This window comes from Emydura macquarii, unplaced genomic scaffold (assembly GCF_026122565.2).
Source record: "Emydura macquarii macquarii isolate MOO-44397 ecotype Brisbane River unplaced genomic scaffold, CSIRO-AGI_Emac_v2 contig_1253, whole genome shotgun sequence".
NCBI lineage: Eukaryota > Metazoa > Chordata > Testudines > Chelidae > Emydura > Emydura macquarii.
The window spans coordinates 82296775-82318151 of NW_027131390.1; the positions used below are offsets into that span (position 1 = coordinate 82296775).

General features: G+C 45.0%; 1 protein-coding gene and 1 long non-coding RNA gene across 5 annotated transcripts in view; one reads left to right on the top strand and one right to left on the bottom strand.

Annotated features, from left to right (window-relative positions):
* Positions 1 to 18460, top strand: LOC137153722 (uncharacterized). The gene is made up of 3 exons (XR_010919886.1): positions 1 to 92; positions 17270 to 17411; positions 17546 to 18460. It is a non-coding gene; the product is annotated as an uncharacterized lncRNA (long non-coding RNA).
* The window catches only part of TANC1 (tetratricopeptide repeat, ankyrin repeat and coiled-coil containing 1), a 210061-nt gene continuing 195307 nt past the window's right edge, over positions 6624 to 21377 (bottom strand). For all 4 annotated transcript variants that reach the window (XM_067549415.1, XM_067549412.1, XM_067549416.1 and 1 more), the window contains 4 exons: positions 21263 to 21354; positions 11519 to 11665; positions 10561 to 10661; positions 6624 to 9446 (listed from right to left, as the gene is read on the bottom strand). In XM_067549415.1, coding sequence (XP_067405516.1) covers positions 8006 to 9446; positions 10561 to 10661; positions 11519 to 11665; positions 21263 to 21354 — 1781 coding nt within the window. In that variant the 3' untranslated portion in view covers positions 6624 to 8005. The remainder of the gene's footprint in view (positions 9447 to 10560; positions 10662 to 11518; positions 11666 to 21262; positions 21355 to 21377) is intronic.

A 21377-nucleotide genomic window follows, 5' to 3' on the forward strand; every position in this document is an offset into this window, starting at 1 on the left:
TGGAAGCCGGCGGCTCTGACACCGCCGCGCCGAGAGGGGGCGGGCAGCCAGCGCTGGTCCGAGGCCGCAAACGTTTGGGGAGCGGGGCTGAGGTAACCGTTCCGCCCCCCCCCCAAAAAACACGCGCAGAGCCAGCGCTGCTCCGTCTCGGGCGCCTGCGGGCCGCGCCCCTCCCGGCCCCGCCTAGGAGCAGGAGTGAGGTGGCCACGGCTGCTCTGAGTCGGCGCCGCTGGCGATTGCCCGCAGCCCAGCGCTCGGGGTCCCGCTGCAGGTGCTAACGCCGCCACCGCTGGGGTGATTTCCCGGGCGAGAAGCTGCGCCTCTGCGGGGAGGAGCAGGGCAGGCTCCAGCTGCGCTCGGACAGCTCCAGGCCGCCGCCGCTCGGGGACTTTTTTTTTGGCCAAGCGCCGGCGGGGCTGTGGAGTGCATTCATCGTGCGGTTCCTTACGGGCAGGGGCTCGGCGACACCCCCCCCCCCGCTGTAGCATTCAACACTGGTTGATGGTGAAGCTTTTTTTTTTAACCATGCACAGCTTTGATGCAGCCTCAAGGTGAGACAGAGGGACTTGCCCCCCCTCCTCTGTCACACAAGAAAGTGGTTAGTTGTATCCCAAGCAGCACCTGATTTGTATGTAGGGGGTATAGGCTAGGCCTTTATAACATTTTCACATCTTTGGTCAGTTTCCCATAGATGAAAGCAATACTATTCTACTAACAGTCAGGACCTCCCTCTCTTAGGGTTGCGTCCCTGGCTTCTCTCTACCTCTAACCCCACAGATGCATTATAAACGGTGGGCCTAAGTCAGGTTTCACTGATCTCTAGTTTAAATTAATTTCATTGCAATTAATTATTTAAGGGGGATGAGAATGAGCACACCCTCTACAGTCACACAATGGTAGAGTTGTAGGCTTCCGCCACAAAACAATTCACATGATTTAGGGGTGCACTCATCCTATGCATATAGGGCTAAGGGTCACACTAGGTCAGTACGTGCTCCAACTTCCTCTCTGGACCTGCACCATAGTGTTAAATACTCACCCTTTTTAAAACTACATTGGTGTATTAAAAAAATATTTTGCTTAGGTTAGATGGGATAGGGTAGTTCTGCTCCACCCCTTATAGCAAACACTGCAGCAAAAATGGGTTTAAGTGTATTTTTTCTCCCATCCATTTCCTTCTGATGGACCCTGGTACTGTCTAAAATAATATTCTGCTAAAAATTGTATGGGATGTAGATACTTCTCAACAAGGAAGTCTCCTGCTGCTGAGCAAGACACTAGAGAAGGGCTCTTCTAGCACTGCTGCCAAACCTCTCTCAGCCCACATCTCACTTGGTGCCAATGAAGAGGGTGGCTCCCAATTAATGGGCTCAGTCTTCCTTCCACAATATGGTCTTAGTTAGACCCATCTACTTTGACCTCCAAGAACAGTAATCTGGGCTCCCTAAGGATTTAATCTTTGCACATCCTGGGATTTTTGAGAGATTGCTCTCTCAACCTCCCCTCACCTGTTTTTTCCAGTGCATCTTCGGCCAGAGCAAAGGATGAAGAACAAGATACCCTTCCTAAAATGGCTTCTGCAATATTGGCTAGACCCTCTTCACCCAGTTTTCCTAACATTCTTTCAGTGGGGCAAGAAAGCTAGAGAAGATGAACACAAAATCTCACTTCTACCTCTTTTCTAAATGAAGGCATTATTGCCTCCTTTTCCCCTCTGAGTGAGCCCAGGGCCTCCTAGCATCTGGAAGCAGAATGATGGCAATATTACACATTTTTTTGGTATCTTTGTCAAGGAAAGCCTGTAAGTTCTGACATCTTAGAGCTTCAAGGAAAGGAAACAGCAGCCCACCTTATCAACAATGGTTGTTGATCTGAGACAGCTGAGGAAGGTCAAAATGACCCCGCTTTTGTAAACCTGATGCATTTTATCAGGTGTCAAAGGATAGTTTGACTTATTTTATCAGTACCTTGGATCTAGTTCACTTGCTGGCTTTGGCTGACATTAGAAGTAAATTTAGTTCAGGAAAAACTTTGTTCCAGGAGATAAATAATCCAGGCCGTTTGATGCTTTGGACTGAAGGACCTATTCCAATTTAGGGCTTGCCTACATAGCAATTTTTTCCATAAGAGTTATAATTATTCCAGTATAAATACAGCACTTTAACTATGTGGGTATAACTCCCCTAGATGAAGACATTTACTCTCAAATAAGAGCATCTTTCTGCAACTTAGCTTAAACTACTTCTGAAACATCATAAGGTAACTGGAAAAAAAACTCCAATCAAAATAAAAATGTCCACACACTGAGTTTTACTGGTGTAATTACAGCACTTTAAATTCACTCTAGATCTTATACACCAGTATAATTGTCCTGTGTAAACAAGTCCTTGAAGCTGACAAAATCTGAGCAGTTTAACCAGATACTTCTATTCATTGTCCACGATAATCTCCAGGGCCTAATATATTCTGGAAAGTAAAGAAAAGTTCCTGGATCTAGTCAGAGAGCTAGGAACACTCTAAGCATGCCTTGAAAGCATCTTTTAGTATCTCTGAGGAGCAGCCAGATCTTCCTTGAGTGCTGGTGCCTATGTGGATTCCATATGTAAGTGTGCATGCACACCATGCGCTGGAGCCAGAACTGTTTGAAGTAGTACCTGTCGATCCACATGTGCATCACGTGTTAGTCATGTGGTACATCTGAGGTCTTATGAGGCTGCGCAAGTCAATGTCCCTCCAGTTCCCTCTTACTGCTCCATGGTCAGAGTCAGAACCCCTTTTCTCCTCATTCTGTGAACTGCATAGCTTCTCTTTGTCCAAATAAGACTTTTATAGTTCGTTGTATGTAGTTCTTCATTCATAGTTAATAGTTCATAGTTAGCTTCCCGCTATTTACCCTATGTGGAGTGTCCCACCTGCCATGGTGAACTATACCCCAACAAGCTAGTTTTAAAAACTGTGCTTTGTGACCACACTCCTCCTCAGTGAACGACGAACACCAGCTGTGCCTTTACTGCCTTGGTGAAGCTCACATCATTGCCCACTGTTCCATCTGCTGCTCCTTTCCACCACAGACGCGTAAGGTTGAAGAACTTCAACTCAGTAAGCACCTCATGGCGGAGGCGATGTACTCGCCTGCACACTCGAATGTGGCACCAACGGATCCACCAGAGTGCCCAGCCTCACCGTTGGTGAGCACTTCTCTGACCTAAGTGGCACTGGTGCCACCAACACCAGCGGCACAAAGCCCGATCTTGCACACCATGGGCTCAAGGGCGGCTCCCCGAGAGGGATCACCCCTAAACACAGTATTACCTCCCCGAGCCGTGCCAAGTTGCACGTTGATCCAGCTGCTCCATCTCCCAAGAAATCCAAGACAGCACAGGGGTAAGAATCGCCAAGACCAATCAGCATTGTCTTCAGCTTTGGTCAGCAGACCACCATCTTTGCCCCCAGCTCTGACAGCACTGCCAGGTCCATCCAGCCTTTCATGCCCAGTGCATGCATGCCTGGCAAATTATCTACCCTCACACCTACAGCTGAGTTGCTTCTGCACTGTGCTGGCTCCCCACCACATCCCGGATCACCACAGTTCGTGCAGCCTCCTCCCCTGCGGACAAACTTTCTCCTTGTCAGCATCCCGCTCTGCTTATGTTGGACCTCACTGTAGGGTCGCTCCACACTGCCTGCTCCACTGGCACCACTTTTCCTGGATCAGCCTCTGAGTGCCAGTGGTCCTCGAAGCCAGACCCCACTTTTTCACTGGCACACTCTTATAAGTCCGGAGCCATGACGCCTGTCCTACGCACCAGCATATGGACCTCCCACAGAGCTGTGGTTCCGATACCCCCAAAGGCCATCAGTACCCACAGAACTGATCCTACTGGCGCCCTTGAGACCCCTATCGTGGCCACGGAGCACCACTGCCTCCTCATCGCTGGCCTTTGCCCATTTTACACTGCTCTCCCTTCGGTCTATGAGGAACCCTAGGACATCACCATGCCTCCTGCAATGTTGGCAGTGCCAATCCTGACTGGGACCTCTTCGGCCCTGGTTGAGGCATTCATCCACCTTCTTTTTCATCCCCAGACGACCCTGGCCAATTCCAGGACCTTTTCTGTCACACGGCACGGCCCGCAACCTCCCTGTTGAAGATGTGAAGGACTCCCAGGAAGAGTTCCAGGACAATCTTCAACCAGCTGTGCCTCTGGTTTCCCAGGGAGGCGAGAATGCACATCAACATCCAAAAACTGTGATCTGTCCAACTCCCCTGCCAGGTGTTTCTCCCTCTCATCCACTCCCGACAACTCCTCTCAGACAACATGATGGCTGTTGTATAGGTAAATAAACAGGTCAGAGCCACATTTCTGATCTTTGCCTAGAGGCGATCCACCTTTGGAATTGGTGCCTCTGACACAGCATCACACTTTATGACTTCCATCTGCTGGGTACCGACAACAACCTTGCAGATGCTCTTAGCTGCTCCTTTCACAACCACCTCGAGTGGGAACACCATGATCCCACTCTTTGCTTCATCTTCCATCAGTGGGGCATGCCGCACAGAGTCCTTTTTGCGACTGTGACCAGGGGCACACTCGGGGGGCAAGGGTCTCAAGGGAATGCACTTCTCCCCTGGACACGGGGATTCCGCTACACCTTCCTGCCCATATCACTTCTCCCATAAGTTCTCCACAAAGTGAGGCAGGATCGAGCAGTCCTCATCCTCATGAAGTCCCTTTTGGCCTCGCCAGTACTGATTCAGAGACCTCCTTCACCTCTCTGCTTACCCTCCAATCTTCCTTCCTCTCTCTCCCAAATCTCCTCACACAGGCATGTGGCCAACTCCAATACCCCAACCTGAATCCTCTTCACTTCATGGTCTAGTATTTGTACGGGGCTTGCGAGTAGACAATATGTGCTCCACACCGGTGCGCAATGTCCTCACATAGCAGGTGCCCATCTACCAGAGCATGCTACCAAGCCAAATGGAGACACTTCACTGCATGAGTGTCCCACCACCACTGCCCCCTGGACTCTGTCTCCATACCCAATGTCCTTGACTACCTTCTCCACCTTTGGCTTTCAGGCCTTGCCCACTCCTCCATTCAAGTCCATCTGGTGGCGCTCAGTGTTTTCCTTCCACCTGTGGATGGCCTCTCTGCCTTTAGCCACGCAACCACTGCTTGATTTCTTCATGGTCTCCTCAACACCTTCCCTTCGGTGTGAAAACCTACCCCTTCTTCAGACCTTAACCAAGCCACCCTTCGAGCCCTTGGCCACTTGCTCCCTCACCCACCTATCCATGAAGATGATCTTTTTGGTGGCCATCACTTCTGCTCAATGAGTTAGCAATCTGGCAGCTATGATGGCTGACCTGCCCTTTACTGTGTTCCACTAGAACAAGGTCTCCCTGCAACTCCATCCCAAGTTTCTCCCTAAGGTGGTCTCTCCATTTCACCTCAACCAAGCCATTCACCTCTTGACCTTCTATCCCAAACCAGAGACATCTTCCAGCAAGTGCACGTTACATTCCCTTGATGTCTGTTGTGCACTGACTTTTTATCTCCAATGCACCTGCACTTTCTGAGCCTCGCTCAGACTCTCTCTTGCTATTGTGGAACACTGCTGAGGCCTCACTCTTTCCTCTTAGTACCTCTCCAAGTGGATTTTCCAATGCATCACAAAGTGTTACTCCCTTTCTTGAGTTTCTCTGCCACCTGGCATCTCTGCACACTCCATGTGAGTGCAGGCCTCCACGTCCACCCTTCTCATGGATGTCCCATGGCAGGAGACTTGCAGGGTGGCCACATGGGCCTCTGTCCACAGTTTACTGCTCACTATGCCGTTGCACCATCAGCAGTGGCAGATGCAGCAGTCCTACAGACTCTCACTTCTACCGAGCCCTCGCTCCCACCTCCACACCGAATACTGCTCACTATGCTACCCATGTATGGAATCCACATAGGGACCAACACTCGAAGAAGAAATGGAGGTTACTTACTGTAACTGGTGGATCTTCGAGATGTGTGGTCCTTATCTGGATTCCAATCCCACCCCCATCCACTCTACAGAGGGCTCTATGCCTGTTAGAAAGAGGGACCTGGAGAGACGTCAGCCTGTGCAGCTGACGCACACGTGGGTCGACAGATGCTACTTCAAACAGTTCCGGTGCATGGCGTGCATGCACACCCACATATGGAATCCAGACAGGGACCACACATCTTGAAGAATCTGCAGTTACAAGAAGTTTTCACTTGATTCTGTAGTGATTCCAAAAAGGCATGCTTAGCTCCACAACTGCAGTTACTCACCTGAGGATCACGTCAGAGTTCTAGACCTCCCTTTTGAAGACTCTGATATTTTCAGGCTGACAAATGTGGTACTGGAGAAGCTGATGGCAATCAAGACAAGCCTTTTACCTTAAAAAGATTATCCTGCATATTTTCCAGATCTTAGTCATCAGTGTTGGGGTGGATGGGACGAAATCACAAAATGCAGTTATTAACAGACCCTTTTCTATACCTAAGCACTATATACACATTACTGATCTAACTTGTGTGTATTTGTCAGCGGTTTTATGCCAGTACCCAATATGCAAAATAAGAGTGCACCTCTCAACCCAGAACTATATTAATAGTTTTTATTTCTTAAGGAAAAAATACAGTAGCAGTGCAAAAAGAGAAGTACAGAGGAAGAGACAAACAAGACTTGTACAAATATCAAAGAAAGAGTAAACAATAAATAAGCTAGGGTGTAATAATGCAATCTCATAAGGAATTTGTAAAAATGTGTAAGACTATTTTTACAATGTACATACATACTGTACATGGGAATAAAAGTTGAAAATTTCAACTTGTATAACACAAACCTTTATTACACACAGGAATGTCATTACAGCTATTCATTTTGAAAACATTCTTGCAAATATAGAACCTTTTTTTCCCCAAGCTCTGAAAAAAAATCTCAACCCCGTTCTACAAAGCAAATGCACATACCCTTTTCCTCAAACTTTCATCTTCATATCCTCAAAATTATACATCAGGTTTCCTATTAAAAATGTTTTTATAAAGTATTTAATTCCTGTACCTGTTCTCCATGAATGTACTATACATCATTTTGTATTAAGATAGCACCTCAAAGGTGTTCAGATAAACTATATAAAGTGCGGTTATTGGTATATTGTTAACATGCCATAACATAATATTATTCAGTGCAATAATCAGTATGGTTGAAGCTTTTTTAAAAAATGCATGCAAATCTGTTCTGTAATTTACTGGATTTTACTGTACTTGGTTTCTTATAGTAATGAAAAATAACATATTTACATGTCAAAACATGGCTGTTTAAAGTTTACTCATATACAAGTGACTTAGAGTTCCTAAAGTTACATCATGCATCCCAATTAAATCCCTCTAGAAAACTGATGAAATAATACTGTATATCTTTTTTTATAAGAAAACAGTCATTTACAGATTTGGATGTTACATACTGTATATTTCATCCTCATAACATGGTTGGAATCAAGCATTTTAAGCACTAGAAAGAGAGACAGTTATAATTATTATGCAAGTGATGAGATTTAATACAATCAGAAGCCAAGATTAAAGCTCTATATAAGAGGAAAATGTTATAACTCACTCTTACAATTAGGATAGAATATAATGAAAATTAAATTCTTTTTCCTCTTTCAAGGTCCCAATTAGCTAACCATGTAAATGCATGTATTAATCATTTCTAGTTAAACTTGACATTCCAGTTAATATTCTTGTTCCATGGTGGTATGCATAGCTTAAGAAAGTGGTTGTATCCCATATTTCTATGAATAATACTGGCCAACATGGATAACCTAATTAAAATTAGAAAGTGGCCAGATAATTAATATGTTATGCAGAAACGATATTCCTCAATGAAACAGCCCTATGTTAGTGATTAACATAAGTAATCATTATGCTGTTATGTGCTGAGTTTTACAACCAGATAGTGTTTGGTATTATACAAAATGATATATTTATACATTAGACTCTATGAATGATCGCTTTGGTTTTACAGACGTGACAGGACTTAGATGACCTTCCTTATTAACATGAGACTGCTGTTTAGATACAGCATCTGGATACAAATGGGAAACAGGTTTAGATGTCCTGCTGTCTTGACAGTGGGCAGGCATTTGGCACTTGAGCTCTTCAGGTTGTTTAGTCTGCATTCCATTTTGGATATTTTCTCCTGGGGCAATAGCAGGAGAGGAAGTTTTAGTCTGATTACTGTATCCACCTGCCTGCCTGGCAGACAGCTGCTCACTGTCTGAAGACTGAACAACCCCACCAGAAGCATTTGTTAGTAACCCTTCAGATGCCTGACAATGCCAAGTGCGACTGGCTTGATTACTCTGCTGCTGGAACCTTGCTGTCTTATCCATGATCCCCATAAATGGGGTATTCCGAGCTCTGTGCTCAGTTGTACCACTCTGAACTTGACTAATTTTATTTTCCTTGATTCGAACATCTGGCCCTAGGCCTTTCACACTATCTGAAAAGCTGCTGCTTGAAGTTAAACTATGGGTTGAGCTGGAAATGATTGTGCTGCTAGATGGAGAGCCAGAAGAGAGGACACTAGTTACAGAGCCTTGCTGCCTTGCTTCACTGCAAGTCATTTGAATTCCTTGAATTGGAGCTGCTTTCTCCACGACTGAAGGTGCATGGACAGTAAGCCTATCAGTGGTGTTGGCCTTGCTTGTGAAAGTGTGAGAAGAGACACTCTCACTATGCTGTAAATGGGGGCACTGGTTGGATGCTAACCTTTCATTGTACTGTCCAGAGCTGGAACCTGTGGGAATGCTTCCAGATGATAAAGTGTTTGGCCCGTCTAAATGCTGACTTTTATTGTTGGTTAGATTTCCAGAGTGTCGGATTGGCACAGCACTTGGGGGAAGATACTGAAAAGGGGACTGTGTCTTTGCACTACACAGCACAGTTCCAGTTCTTGATCCAGGCTGAATGGAGTTCAAATGCTGATTAGTTTTTACAATCTGTGCTTGCTTTGTAGGTTGCATGATCAGTCCTGGTTCTCTCAGATATTTACCCCCCGTTTTGTTCTGAGGGGACATGGGTCTGGATTTCTGCTGAAGGCCTTCTTGAAGGGTTCTGCTGTAGGGACAAGCAGCCTGGGAACGCTGCAGCCTCTGTGAAGATGGAAAGGGGTCATCATGGTGTGGAAATTCTTCTTCTATCTCTTCAAGATTGAAATGATCATTCAGGCCTTGGACAAGCACCTCCTCCTCATTGTCAGAATCATTCTGCTGTGCTGGCTGTGGAGACTGCTGCTTTTGTTGCTGTGTTCTCTGAAACTGTTTGCACTCCTCTTCTACTCGAGCCAGGAGCCTTTTGATTTCTTGATTACTGGGGCACAACTTTATGGCTTCACGTAGGTCAGCAAGAGCTGCAAGAAATTGTCTGTGTAAAGAAAAAAAATAAAGTCAACAGTTCCAAAAGAACTCCTCACCCATCATGTCTCTCTAAAAGAAAAAATAATTTATTAGAACTTCAGGCAATTAAACTTCCATCATTGTGTACTGGTTGTCATCTCTATTACCCATCAAGGCAGCCCTTTATCTTATCAGTATCTTCTGCTTGATGTGGTGGGGATAGGAAATTAGGGAATCCTCAACACTCAAAGGTCACTTTAGGAATGAGGAAAAAGAAGTCAAAGTCGTCCCATATCATTCACAGTCCATCCCACTGGAGGATCAAAAGCCCTTCAGGAAGGCAATAGCAGTGGGCTAGCTGGCAGCACTGGACATGGCAACTGGAGAGGGTAAAGAATTCAGCACAAAAGGTGTTTCACTGTAACTGGCACACCAAGTACCCTTGTAATGTTTCCCACCCCAGAATAAGTCTCTGTCTTTCTCTCTCTCAGGCTAGGGGAGGGGAGTGGACAGAGAGAAGAAGAAAAAAGGTACGTCTCGTTGGTACCAGATTCTTTGGAGGTTGAGTTTCCCACCAAGAGCTGACTCCTACTCTTGCTTACATCTTGAACTGCTGCTTATTCAACAGCTCTCATGAGCCCATCACCTAGAATAGATTTCCAGGGTTTAACTACTGACCCATCTAGTTACCTAGTTTTGGTACCATCAGGGAATGCTGATGGATTTCCGCTGGCTAAGTCCGGGGTGGGCTTGTCAACTCTAAGCCAAACCCCACAAAGGGCTTTTGGCCCATGGAAAAGTCTAGGATGGAGGGGAACACAGATTAATTTACAGTCATTTATAAAAAGACAGCTCAAAAATGGGCATTTACTCACTCTGACCATCATCATTTAAACAAGTGTTACCAGGAATTCCAGAAACAACTGTTTAATATGCTACCTACCTGGAACCTTTCACTTGCACTAAATTAACTTAGCTCCCAACAAAATCAATAAACAGAAATGGAAAAGAAGAAAAGGGGACAAAGAAAAGTATTTTCAAGTATGTTCACCTGAAAGCACCTTAAATTTACCTAAAAATCAGCTGTTTAAAAATGTTATGAAACAAAGATGTATGTGTACAGACACAGTTACAGACAGTACCTGCTGTTTCTCTTGGCTCTTGCTCTAGCATAATAGGCTTCATAGGATTTGGGTTTCAGATCAAGTGCCTTGGTAGCAAACTCTTCTGCCATGCCAAAGTCCTAATTTAATAGCAATAATATTTTAATATATACAGTGACATTTAAATATTTTTAAAATGTTACATGCACTTCAGTTTCAGATGCTACCAGAAACAGTCAATCTCAAGAGCTCCCATAGCCAACCCACATTATACAATACTGTTTAAATTGACAAAAGGAAAGCTGGAGGGTAAAAAAATTAAAGAAAAGGATCAGGATGGACCTTATTCTGCCATCCCTAGGGCTTGCCTACACAGGAAAGTTGCCCAGCATACCTCTTCCAGAATAACTATTCTGTAATAGCTCCCTGTGTCAACACACTATTCTGGAATACAAAAAGCAACTTTATTCCAGAACAGAATGTCCATTGCAGGGCAGTTATTGTGGAATAGCTATGCTGGTTAATTTCTCCCATGTAGATAGGCCCTTACTCACACTGAGTACTACCTTACTTCATGAGGAGTCCCATTGATTGTGGCAACATAGGGCTCCAAATCAGTAGATAATGGCTGAAATAATAGTTAGGGTAGATAAGGAGTTTACCAGTACTAGAGGTTGTGAAAAAAGGGGTCACAGCACCTATATGTGCAGTGACCCATGACACTAGCAATCACTTCTGGAGTAACAGGTAATTTGCCCTCCTGTGTGGTTTGCCCCTCTCCCCTTGTCCCTCACTTGATGCTAGTACCACAGAGGTATTTAGTACATCCTCCTCCCAATGTAACTTTTCCTGTCCCTCCCTTAGCTCAGCAAGAATCACAACAACATTATGGTGCCAGGACAGCATACTACCCCTTAATACATTTATGGAGTTTGAGCTTCACTGATGTTTCTAATATTGGATGCACATGAGCAATAAATTAACAATAAGAACTTACATTTGTTTTTCTTCGACACCGTGACAGGTTTAAATACAGGGAAACTCTTAGTTCATTGAAAGCTTTCATTTCTTCTCCAAACCCTTCTCGAGGAAACTTCCTTAAGGCGTACTGATATCGCTGAGCTGCTTCTTTCATCTTTCCTTTCTACAGGTTTAGAACAAAAAAGCTTTAGAAGTTGGATTTGTAAATGCCTGTTTTAATCATTTCTATTTGACATTGCTAAACAGATACTCTTCAAATGGAATCTATTTTTATAGATTTTGCATTCACAAATAAGTATTTGGTTAATAATTGGGATTTTTTTTTTTAAAAAACAAGGGATAATTATTCAAATATTTACATTTAAATAATTTTAACACTGGTGCCAAAGCAGAATGCTTCAGACATGTGAGGTATTGTTGATAACACAACTTCTTGGTTTGGCATTTGATGTGGAACAGTTTTACAGAGGGTAAAGTGAGCAATGGGTTGCGACACAGACATGTTTGCTGGCTCATAACATAACCTGATGCAGGAGGATAACCACAAGGAGATCCTTTGGGAGGAAACCAGAAGGCCTTTCATCCTTTCCGCTACTGTGACAAAGAGCTGTATGGACCTGCAGAAAGATTTAGTCCTTTCAGTGTAGAAAGCCAAGGCCCATCTAAACTGAAGCGTGTGCCATCTATGCTCCTCATTAGATCTATGCAGTTTTGGAAAGAACACTGGGAGGAATATGTTCTGGTTATTGTGAAACTGAGACACCACCTTGGGTGGGGCCGCAGCTGGATCTTGTCCTTATAAAACACTGTATATGGTGGCTCTGAAGTGAGCGCTCTGATCTCAGAGACCCTTCGTGTCAAGATAATTGCTACTAAGAAGGCCACCTTCCAGGAGAGAACAATAAAGAGTAGGTGGCTAGGAGCTCAAGGGAGGGAGAGGGGAATGGACCCCTGAGCCTCGATAGAATTAGGTTCAGATCCCATAGAGGTAATGGATTCTGGACTTGAGGGTAAAGTCTCTCTAGGACTTTAAGGAACCTAACTGTCATGTTGTGGGAAAAAACTGATTTACCCTGGATCGAAGGGCAAATGGCTGGCATGTGGACCCTCAACGATAAAAGGGCTAGGCCTTGATGCTTAAGATACAACAAGTAGTCTAGTATAGACTGAATTGAAGCCTGAAGAGATGAGATTTTCTGGCTTGACGCCCAAAAGAAGAATCTTTTCCATTTGGCCAGATATGTCACTCTGGTAGAGGGTTTTCTACTGCCCATCAAGACCTGTTGTATCTGAGATGAGCAAGCCTACTCGTCAGTGTTTAGCCACTCAGCCACCAAGCCATCAGGTGCAAGGATGTTAGGCCTGGGTGTAGGAGCTGGCCGTGATTCTGGGAAAGGAGGTTGGGCCAATGTGGTAGTTCCCACAGGGGTGCATTTGACAGTTCCAGCAGTGTGCCAAACCAGTGTTGACGCAGCCACATAGAAGCTATTAGGCTCATACTTGCCTTGTCTTGTTTGTTCTTCAACAAGACTTTGTGAATCAGTGGTATTGGCAGGAAGGCATACATGAGCACTCTTGTTCATGGGAGAAGGAAGGCATCAGGACAGTGAACCTTCATTGAGTCCACGGATCGAGCAGAACTGACGGCGCTTCTTGTTCCACTTGGATACGAAGAGGGATCCACTTGGGTAGACCCCCACTTTTGGAAGATCATGCCAGCAATCTCTGAGTGGAGTGACCACTCATGGCAAGGTAAGAAGGACCTGCTGAGAAGGTCCACTAACATGAGCCTGGGAGATAAGAAGCCATAATATGGATGTCATTTGTATGGCGAAGTTCCACAAGTGAAGAACCTCTCGACACATGGTTGAGGAATGGGCTCCGCCTTGTCTGTTCATGTAGAACAGCGCAGTGGTATTGTCTATCAGAATCTGGACTAGTTTGCCCGCCACATAGGAGAAGAATACTTGGCAAGCCAGATGTATTACCTTGAGCTCTCTGACATTTATGTGGAGGTCGCAGTCTTCCTGTGACCAGATCCCTGGTGCTTAGATTGTTGATGGGGGCTCCCCATCCTAAGTCCAACACGTCAAACACCAGGGTCATTGAGGGGGATAAACCCCCAAAGGCATGCCCTCCATCACTGAGTGCGGGTTCAACCACCAGTTCAGGGATGACAAAACATGTGGTCGCACTGTGACCACATGGTCCAAGTTGTGTCTGCTAGGGGAGTACACCGAAGCCAGCCACGACCTCAGAGGCCTGAGCCATAGGTGTGCTTGGCATACCGCATTCATGCAGGCTGCCATATGCCCTAGTAGCTTAAGGCATGTTCGAGCTGTTATGAGGGGCAAGGCTTGAATGTGCCTGATGAGGTCTGACATGGCCTGGAACCGAGGCTCTGGGGGGAAGGCCCTGGCTTCGGTGGAGCTGAGGACCACACTGATAAGTTCTGTCCGCTGGACTGGCGATAGAATCAACTTCTGCTCGTTTACAAGCAGGCCTGGGCATTGACAGGTGGCCCTTACTAGATCTGTGCTGGACCTGAGATTGCCATCTGTCTTTGATGAGCCAGTCATCCAGGTAAAGGTATATCTGCACTCTTTGGCCTCTCAGGTAAGTAGTTATGACTGTCATGCACTTTGTGAAGACCCATGGGGCAGAAGAGAGGGCAAAGGACAGTACTGTAAATTGATAATGGGTTTGACCCACCATGAATCCAGAGGACTCTCCTGTGGCTGGGGAAAATTAAGGTATGGAAATATGCATCTTAAGTCGAGGGCGGCATACCAGTTCCCTGGATCCAAGAATGGGATGCTGGAGACTAAGGAGATTATGCAGAACTTTAGCCTCTTGAGAGGTTTGTTAAGGCAGTCTAGAATAGGTCTGAGGATGAAGGGAGGGGGAGGACTAAGGAGAACTGCACAGTGTAGCTAACCGATATGGTGCTGAGTACTCAATAGTCCCATGTATTGTGGGCCCATGAAGGGAAGAAGGGTGATAGGTAGTTCATAAATAAGAGGGAAGATGGATCCTGGAAGACACTGGAACGCTGCCCTCGGAGCACCCACAGAATGACTTGGGTGGAGTATGGGGCCTGGTTGAGTCGCAGAGAAGATTGCGGCAGAGTGACAATGTTTAAAGCCTCTGTCTTTCCTCCTGTAGAAGCCAAACCATGGAGGGCCCTGAAATCTAGGCTGTTTTGGCAAAAAGCAGAATGGTCTCCTTGAGGCCTGTGGCATGTAAAGGCCTAGCGAATGCAGGGTGGCCCTAGAATCTTTAAGGCCATGGAGCCTATCGTCAGTTTGATCTGAGAAAAGCACCTTATCCTCCAAGGGGAGGGATTGATTGCTGCACCTCCTGGGATAACCCTGATGACTGCAGCCATGAACATCTGTGCATGGACACCTCCTCCAAGATAGTGGTAAACTCCTGTGTGGGCTTGGGTGGCAATAAGTTCTTGAATTTGGCAAGGAGTCCCAGATATTATATTGTACTTTCCCAGCACTTGCTGGTTAGAAATTCTAAACTGAAGACTGGCTGTGGAATAAATCTTCCTTCTGAACAGATCCAGCTCTTTGGGGTCCTTATTTTTTGGGGTTGAGCTTGCCTGACCTGTCTGTCTTGCTTGTTCCTGGCCATGGCCACCACTAAGGACCCTGGGCATGGGTATGAGAAGAGATACTCAAGTCCCTTGGCCGGGACATAATATTTTTTTCAGCCCTCTTCGAAGTTGATGGCAGTGAAGATGGTGTTTGCCACAGCGTCTTAACCACCTTGAGCACCCCTTTTGTGTATTAGTAGCGTGACCCAGGCTGGTACTGCAGCTGCTAGCACATTGAAGAAGCTTGTCTGTGCGCTCCTTGATCTCCGCTGCCTCTAAACCTAAGTTGGAGTCCCCCCTATTGAGGAGTTTCTCGTGGGCTCGGAAGTTATCCAATGGAAGTGGGAGTCCCATGCTGGTGACTGCCTTGTCCGGGGATGATGAGGATGATGGCAGTGCCAGGGTAGGGGGTGGCATCTCCTCCACTTGTAGGGGGCTGTTGTGGTTACCAGGTCTTGTGATTTGATGCCCGGATCGGACACCGAATCTTGAATTTCCACTGTGGCCATAAGTTCCGCGGAACTTTTTCCAGATGACTGGTAGGAGTAGGGATTCCTCATGGGTTTGAGTATGGCCACTGGACTGGCCATTGACCCTAGAGACTACCTGTTGCTGAGGGACCCATATCAAAACCTTGCACCGTCGAGGTTGGTGTTGACAGGGTTGAGGGCTAGGCTTACCTTCTGAGTCTGAGGAGGGGGAATCTTCCCTCGAAGACCAAGGTGAAGCTGATGGTGCTTCCACCTGGCTGCAATGTGGTGCTGGAAGGGAAGGGAACCGCTGACCTCCGCGTTGGCAGGGGCACTCTCCCACTCCAAGGAGTCGGGGGTGGACCCCTGCCCAGAGATGCAGACCCGGAGGGGACTTGACGGGTCGTAGCTGGTGCATCTCTGTCCTCGACCCTGCCCATACCCACGGCGCAGGGGAGTGTCCGCGCTCCATGCGCTCTCCTCATTGTCGGCACCGGGGATGCTGCTCCGTGCCAAGTGGAATACGATGCCGACGGTGCGCTCTGCACCGAGGGGGAGCAGGACGATCTGGACACAGAGTGGAGCACTGCGATAGGAGCAAGGCTTTAAACCTGATCTCTCTGCCTCTGGCTCACTGTTAAAAAGCCTTGCATATCTTACTCTTGTCTGCTGTCCCCCCAGGCACTTAAGGTACCGAGTGGGGGGGATGGCGGGGGTTAAACCCAGGCGGCCAGGACATAGCCCCGCCACCTTAAGTCCGTCAGGGACTTCTTCCTAAACTACAGCACTTAACAACTACTTAAACTAACTAGGTACTTTGATTAACAAAGAGTTCAAAGAAGGGCAATGGCACTGGCAGACAGCAATTGCTAGTTCCATCCGACCATCACAGGCGGAAAGAAGAGACTGAGGGGGCGTAAGGCCAGCAGTGCCTCATGTGCTGCGGCATGCGCAGGGCACTCCAGGGGGCACCAGAGCCGGCCCTACAGGGTCTGCTAAGGGTAAAAAAGTTCTGGGAACCGTGCACTGTGGCATGCACACACCTATATTGGAATGGATATGAGCAATCACTCGAAGATAGAATTGGAGTTTTGGCAAGCACTGATGGTAGGGCAAATGGCATGGTGTCGGGGAATGAGGTGCTGGGGATTGGTGCCAGGAGTCCTGCACTTGGTATCACGGCACCAGCAACCAGTACTGTGAGGACAAGGATCGGTACTGGGGTGACTGGGATTGGTGCCGCCTTGCTGGAGATAAGGGTCTTTGCACTGGGGACCGAGAGTGCATCCTCTGGGACCGGTGTCACAAAGGCAGGGACCTCAGTGCTGGTGACTGGGGCCAAGATGATACGGCTCGGCACCGGGGTTCCCGGGAGCGGTGTCTATCTAGTGTCCACTGCTGCGGCCCCATCGCCGGCTTCCCCTTAGATGTCAGTACCTTCACTGACTCTGGTCCCAGGGAATGCCTAGGAGTGGAAGATAGTGATAGGGCCACCAGGTCCTGGACCGCCTGAAACACTTCCGACATCGATGGCACCACTAACTGGAGGGGCCCCCTTCTGCTCCCAGGAGTCGGAGATGATTCCCTCATTGGAGTCAGAGCCTAGGTGAAGAAGTCAGTTCTTGTCGTCCAGACATGGGTAGCTGGCCTAAAGGCGGTCCTGCACCTAATTCTGCTTTCTTGTACCTCTTAGATGTGGGGGAATGTCCTCTATCTGAGTGCTGCTTCCTCAGCTGCTTCTTTGGTGACAGAAGTGGAGTGGCATCGAGAGAGGCCTGGTGTTGGTGGTATGCTCTGCACTGATGCTGATGTACTTGGAACCAAGTCGGAACGAGGTAGCTCCCATGTGCGTCTCCGTGCATCCTCCATGAGCAGGGCTTTTAGATAGATGTGTGTGTCTGTCTGTTTTGGTTCTTGGCCTGAAGCCCTTACAGATCCTACACTTACCTTTCCTGTGCGTTTCTCCTAGGATTCATGAGGATCGTTGAGTGGGAAGGACTTGTGGCAGATAGAACAGGATTTGAAGCCTAGGGAATGGGGCATACCCCGCTCCAAGAGAAATGCCCTTAATGGGACTACTAATACTTAACTTCTAACTATATACAGATAACTAAAGAAAGAAACTATACTACTATAACTATAACTCCGAGCACTTGCAATCGCAAGCAAGAGAAGGGCTTCCAGTAATCGTCACAGAATCGTCATGGAAAGAAGGAACCGAGGGAGCACAGGGACTCAAGAGGGTGCCTGAGTTGGCCCCACAGATACTGCAAAGGCAAAATAGCTCCAGTAGCCATGCTTGTGGGCATGTGCACACCTAGCATGGAATTGACATGAGCAAGCACTTGAACTCCACAGACCAGATGATGCCTTTAAGGCACACCTTTTATTGGGATGGTGCCTACCTGTATCATCTCAGGTTAAACTCATGGGAAGGGCACCATATATCGAGAACAACATACAAATGTAGATTCCAACACCTCCCAAATTCATTTGGGAGCTGGAAGTCAAACAACGAAGATGTCTTTCTGCTATGTGACTCGCTTGGTGGAGGAAGGGAGAATTGGGGGAGGCAAGTACTTGAATTACCTAAGAGAGATTGGAAACTGAAGCTAATCTTCTTCAGAAACTACCTAAAAAGTTCAAAAAGGAAGTATTGGAAATTCTAAAAGAATCCGAAAGACATTCAGAAAACATCTCTGTGGTGTGCTAAATGTCTGTGAGAAGATGTTGCTAACACTTCTTATAAAAGCAGAATTTAGATAAGGGCTAGCAATTGTTTTAGTTAATAAAACTGAAGTATTTCTCTTTTTATAAATATTTTATAGTTAATTTCTTGTTTTAGTAAACCTTTGCTTTGTACTTTGTGTTAGACTAAATATTAAACTTGTTTTGTAAGTTCTCTTTTGGTGTGTCTGTTTATAAATATAGGCCTACATTTTCAAAATTAAGTACATCAATTTATAGGTGTCTGACTTGAGACACTTGATAGAGACCTGATTGTTAGAGACGGTTCGCTCAACTCTTTCTGAAAACCAGGTTCTTTTAAGATGCCTCAAGTTGGGTTCCCCAAAACCATCACTTTTGGTAATTTAGGCTGTAAAGGAAAGCAATTAAGGAAGTAGGGAAGACTAATGTAACTGCCCTAAATTTACGCTACTAAAGCCTTATAGAGCATCAAGAAGAGAACTCTTAGCCCTGAACACCATATACCAATGAAACTTTAATTCTGAGTTCACTAATACAGTGGCTGAGGCTTAGGCCATAGTGCACAATATAAGTTCAATACAAGTTTTAAAATAAACACAACTCAGTAAAATGAATACAAATTTTAAAAATGCAAAAATTAAAAACACAAGGTCAGCCTTTTGCATAGGATCAGTTACACCTTTAAAATAACAACTCCTGAAAATATATAAAAATAAAACGGGTTTGAAATACAGTATTTAATTTAGGTCATAAAGAGTTTCTCTTTCACATATTTTTTTTTGTTTTTGCAGCCTACCAGGCAAGTAGGGCAATAGCACACAAACATTTTCTCTACGTAGTAAATATTCTCGTTTTTGAGCCATAGACATAGGCCCAGGAAAGTGGTTAATCATTTACTTCTTAGGTAACAGTATAGGAAACAAGAAAGTCAAAAGGTTGGTAGATTTTGTCACACTGGCCAAACCTTCATTGGCAAAGATGACTGTGCCCCACAATACCACCATAGCTCTCTTTCAAATATGCTGTCTGTATAGTTTGAAAACCAAGAACTGTAAAGGCCCTCCTTAACATATGGTTGTTCAAAATATCCCATGCTATGGATAGTCTTAAATGAGGTAGCCAAGGGGATATATTCATTGTATGGACAACAGCCATATCTACTTACATAAAAATGAAACAGGGTCATAATAAACAATATATTTTCCTTCTAAAAGTAAAACACCAAATCTTCTCGTCTAAATGGATTCTGTGCTGATTTTGGAGTCGACCATGACAAAAATAACATATCTTGCCTACCAATATCCAGATTAAGAACTGTTCAAGGCTTATCAAAACAGATAAAATTTCAAAGTGATGTCATGAGTCAATATTGTGCCGATCATACTGTGTTTTTAAAAAGTTAGAATTTTAAAAGTAAACTCATGAAAATGCTACTGAACTGACATAGGAAAAACAATCCTCTCCTTTTAAAAATATTAGTTTTTTATTTTTGTGTAGCTAGAGATCTGGAAAGTAATTGGTATATAATGTGAGCACAATCAACACTATCAAAAATTCTTTAGTTCTGTATAATAATTATCCATTTGGTTCACATATGCTTTTTAATCATATTTCTGAAAATGAATAATCAAAAGGTTAGAGAAAAAATTTAACAAGCCAAATGAATTACCACAAGCTCTTACAGATCAGTACAGATTGCTGTTCTAAAAGGAAACAATGATATTAGGGAAAAAATGCCCAGCAGGGATTTCAAACCTCTACTAACTATTAGTAAAACATATTAATGGTATCCAGCCTTACCATCTTGATCTGTAATCTCACAATCTAAACAGGATCAAACCTGATCAGCAACTGAATGGGAAACCTTGAAGAAATATGAGTTGGTGTTGGCACTTTCTTCTCTGAATTACTAGTGGACTAAGACCCCGCATGCTGTTGGAAGGGCATTTCAGGGCTAAAGAGTTCCTTATATATACCATTTTATTGAGAAACTTGTAATTGTTCAAGGTAAAAAGTGTTTTATGAAAAGGTGAGATTCGATTATTCTTGCAAAATCACCAATTTGGTTGTAAATCTGGAACCCTAATTTAGCATTAAACAACTCCTGAAATTACCAATAGAAGTTTTCAAGATTTCTTTGCAGAATTTAGATGAAGCAAAGCTGGTTCACATCTTTGGCCTATAATGAAGTACACTGATATCAATAATATATAATGACTACCTCACACCATTTGCCAGTATGTTATTTGGCTAGAGAAATTTTCCATATGTATGTGCAAGAGAGACATTAGATGCAGGTCAGAAGTAGCAATAAACATAAGGGGACAGAACTTTACAGTCCTTCCAGGAGTGACCCACTGGATTTCAAATCCCATAGCTAAAATGGGATTTGAATGATGCCCATGTAATACATATGGAAGCTATGTTACACCAACGAGATAGAGCAAGGATGTTGCACAACTTAAGACATTTCCAATCCAGTTCTTGTGAAGCAATACCTCATCAGAATAAAACATTTATCAGACATGGTAAGGTTTGCTCAATTCATATTTAAACTAATGATATGCAGAGAAGCATCCCAACAAAAGGATATGCTTGATGCTTGAATGTACCTTGTTCATATCTAATTCAACAGCATATCTTCAAATTAACTTCCTGATATTTTAAGGAACAAAAGTATTATTTCAATGAACAACTTGATGCACAGCAAAGGAAACCCAAGCCAAATCCTTTCATCCCTTTTTCCCAGGATCTGATTGTTCTGGATCAATCTCTTACAGGGGAGGAATATTTGCTCTCAAAGCTCCTTGGCTCCCCCGCCCCACAACATGAGGGAAGAGGATTGCATATACCTTATCAATACTTTCTTAAAGACAAAGAAGCAGGTGTTTTAACAGACAATCTATTACCTACTTTTAAGTAACAGCACACTAACATCATCATTCTCGGTTAGCAATGAAAATAAGAATCTACCTACTTTGTACATTATGTTTCCTTCTTCCATCAACTTCTGTAGTAGAATAATCAGAATATCAGGTTTAGAAGTGGCCATTGCCCATGCTGCATTTCCTGCAAGTTAAAATATTAACTAT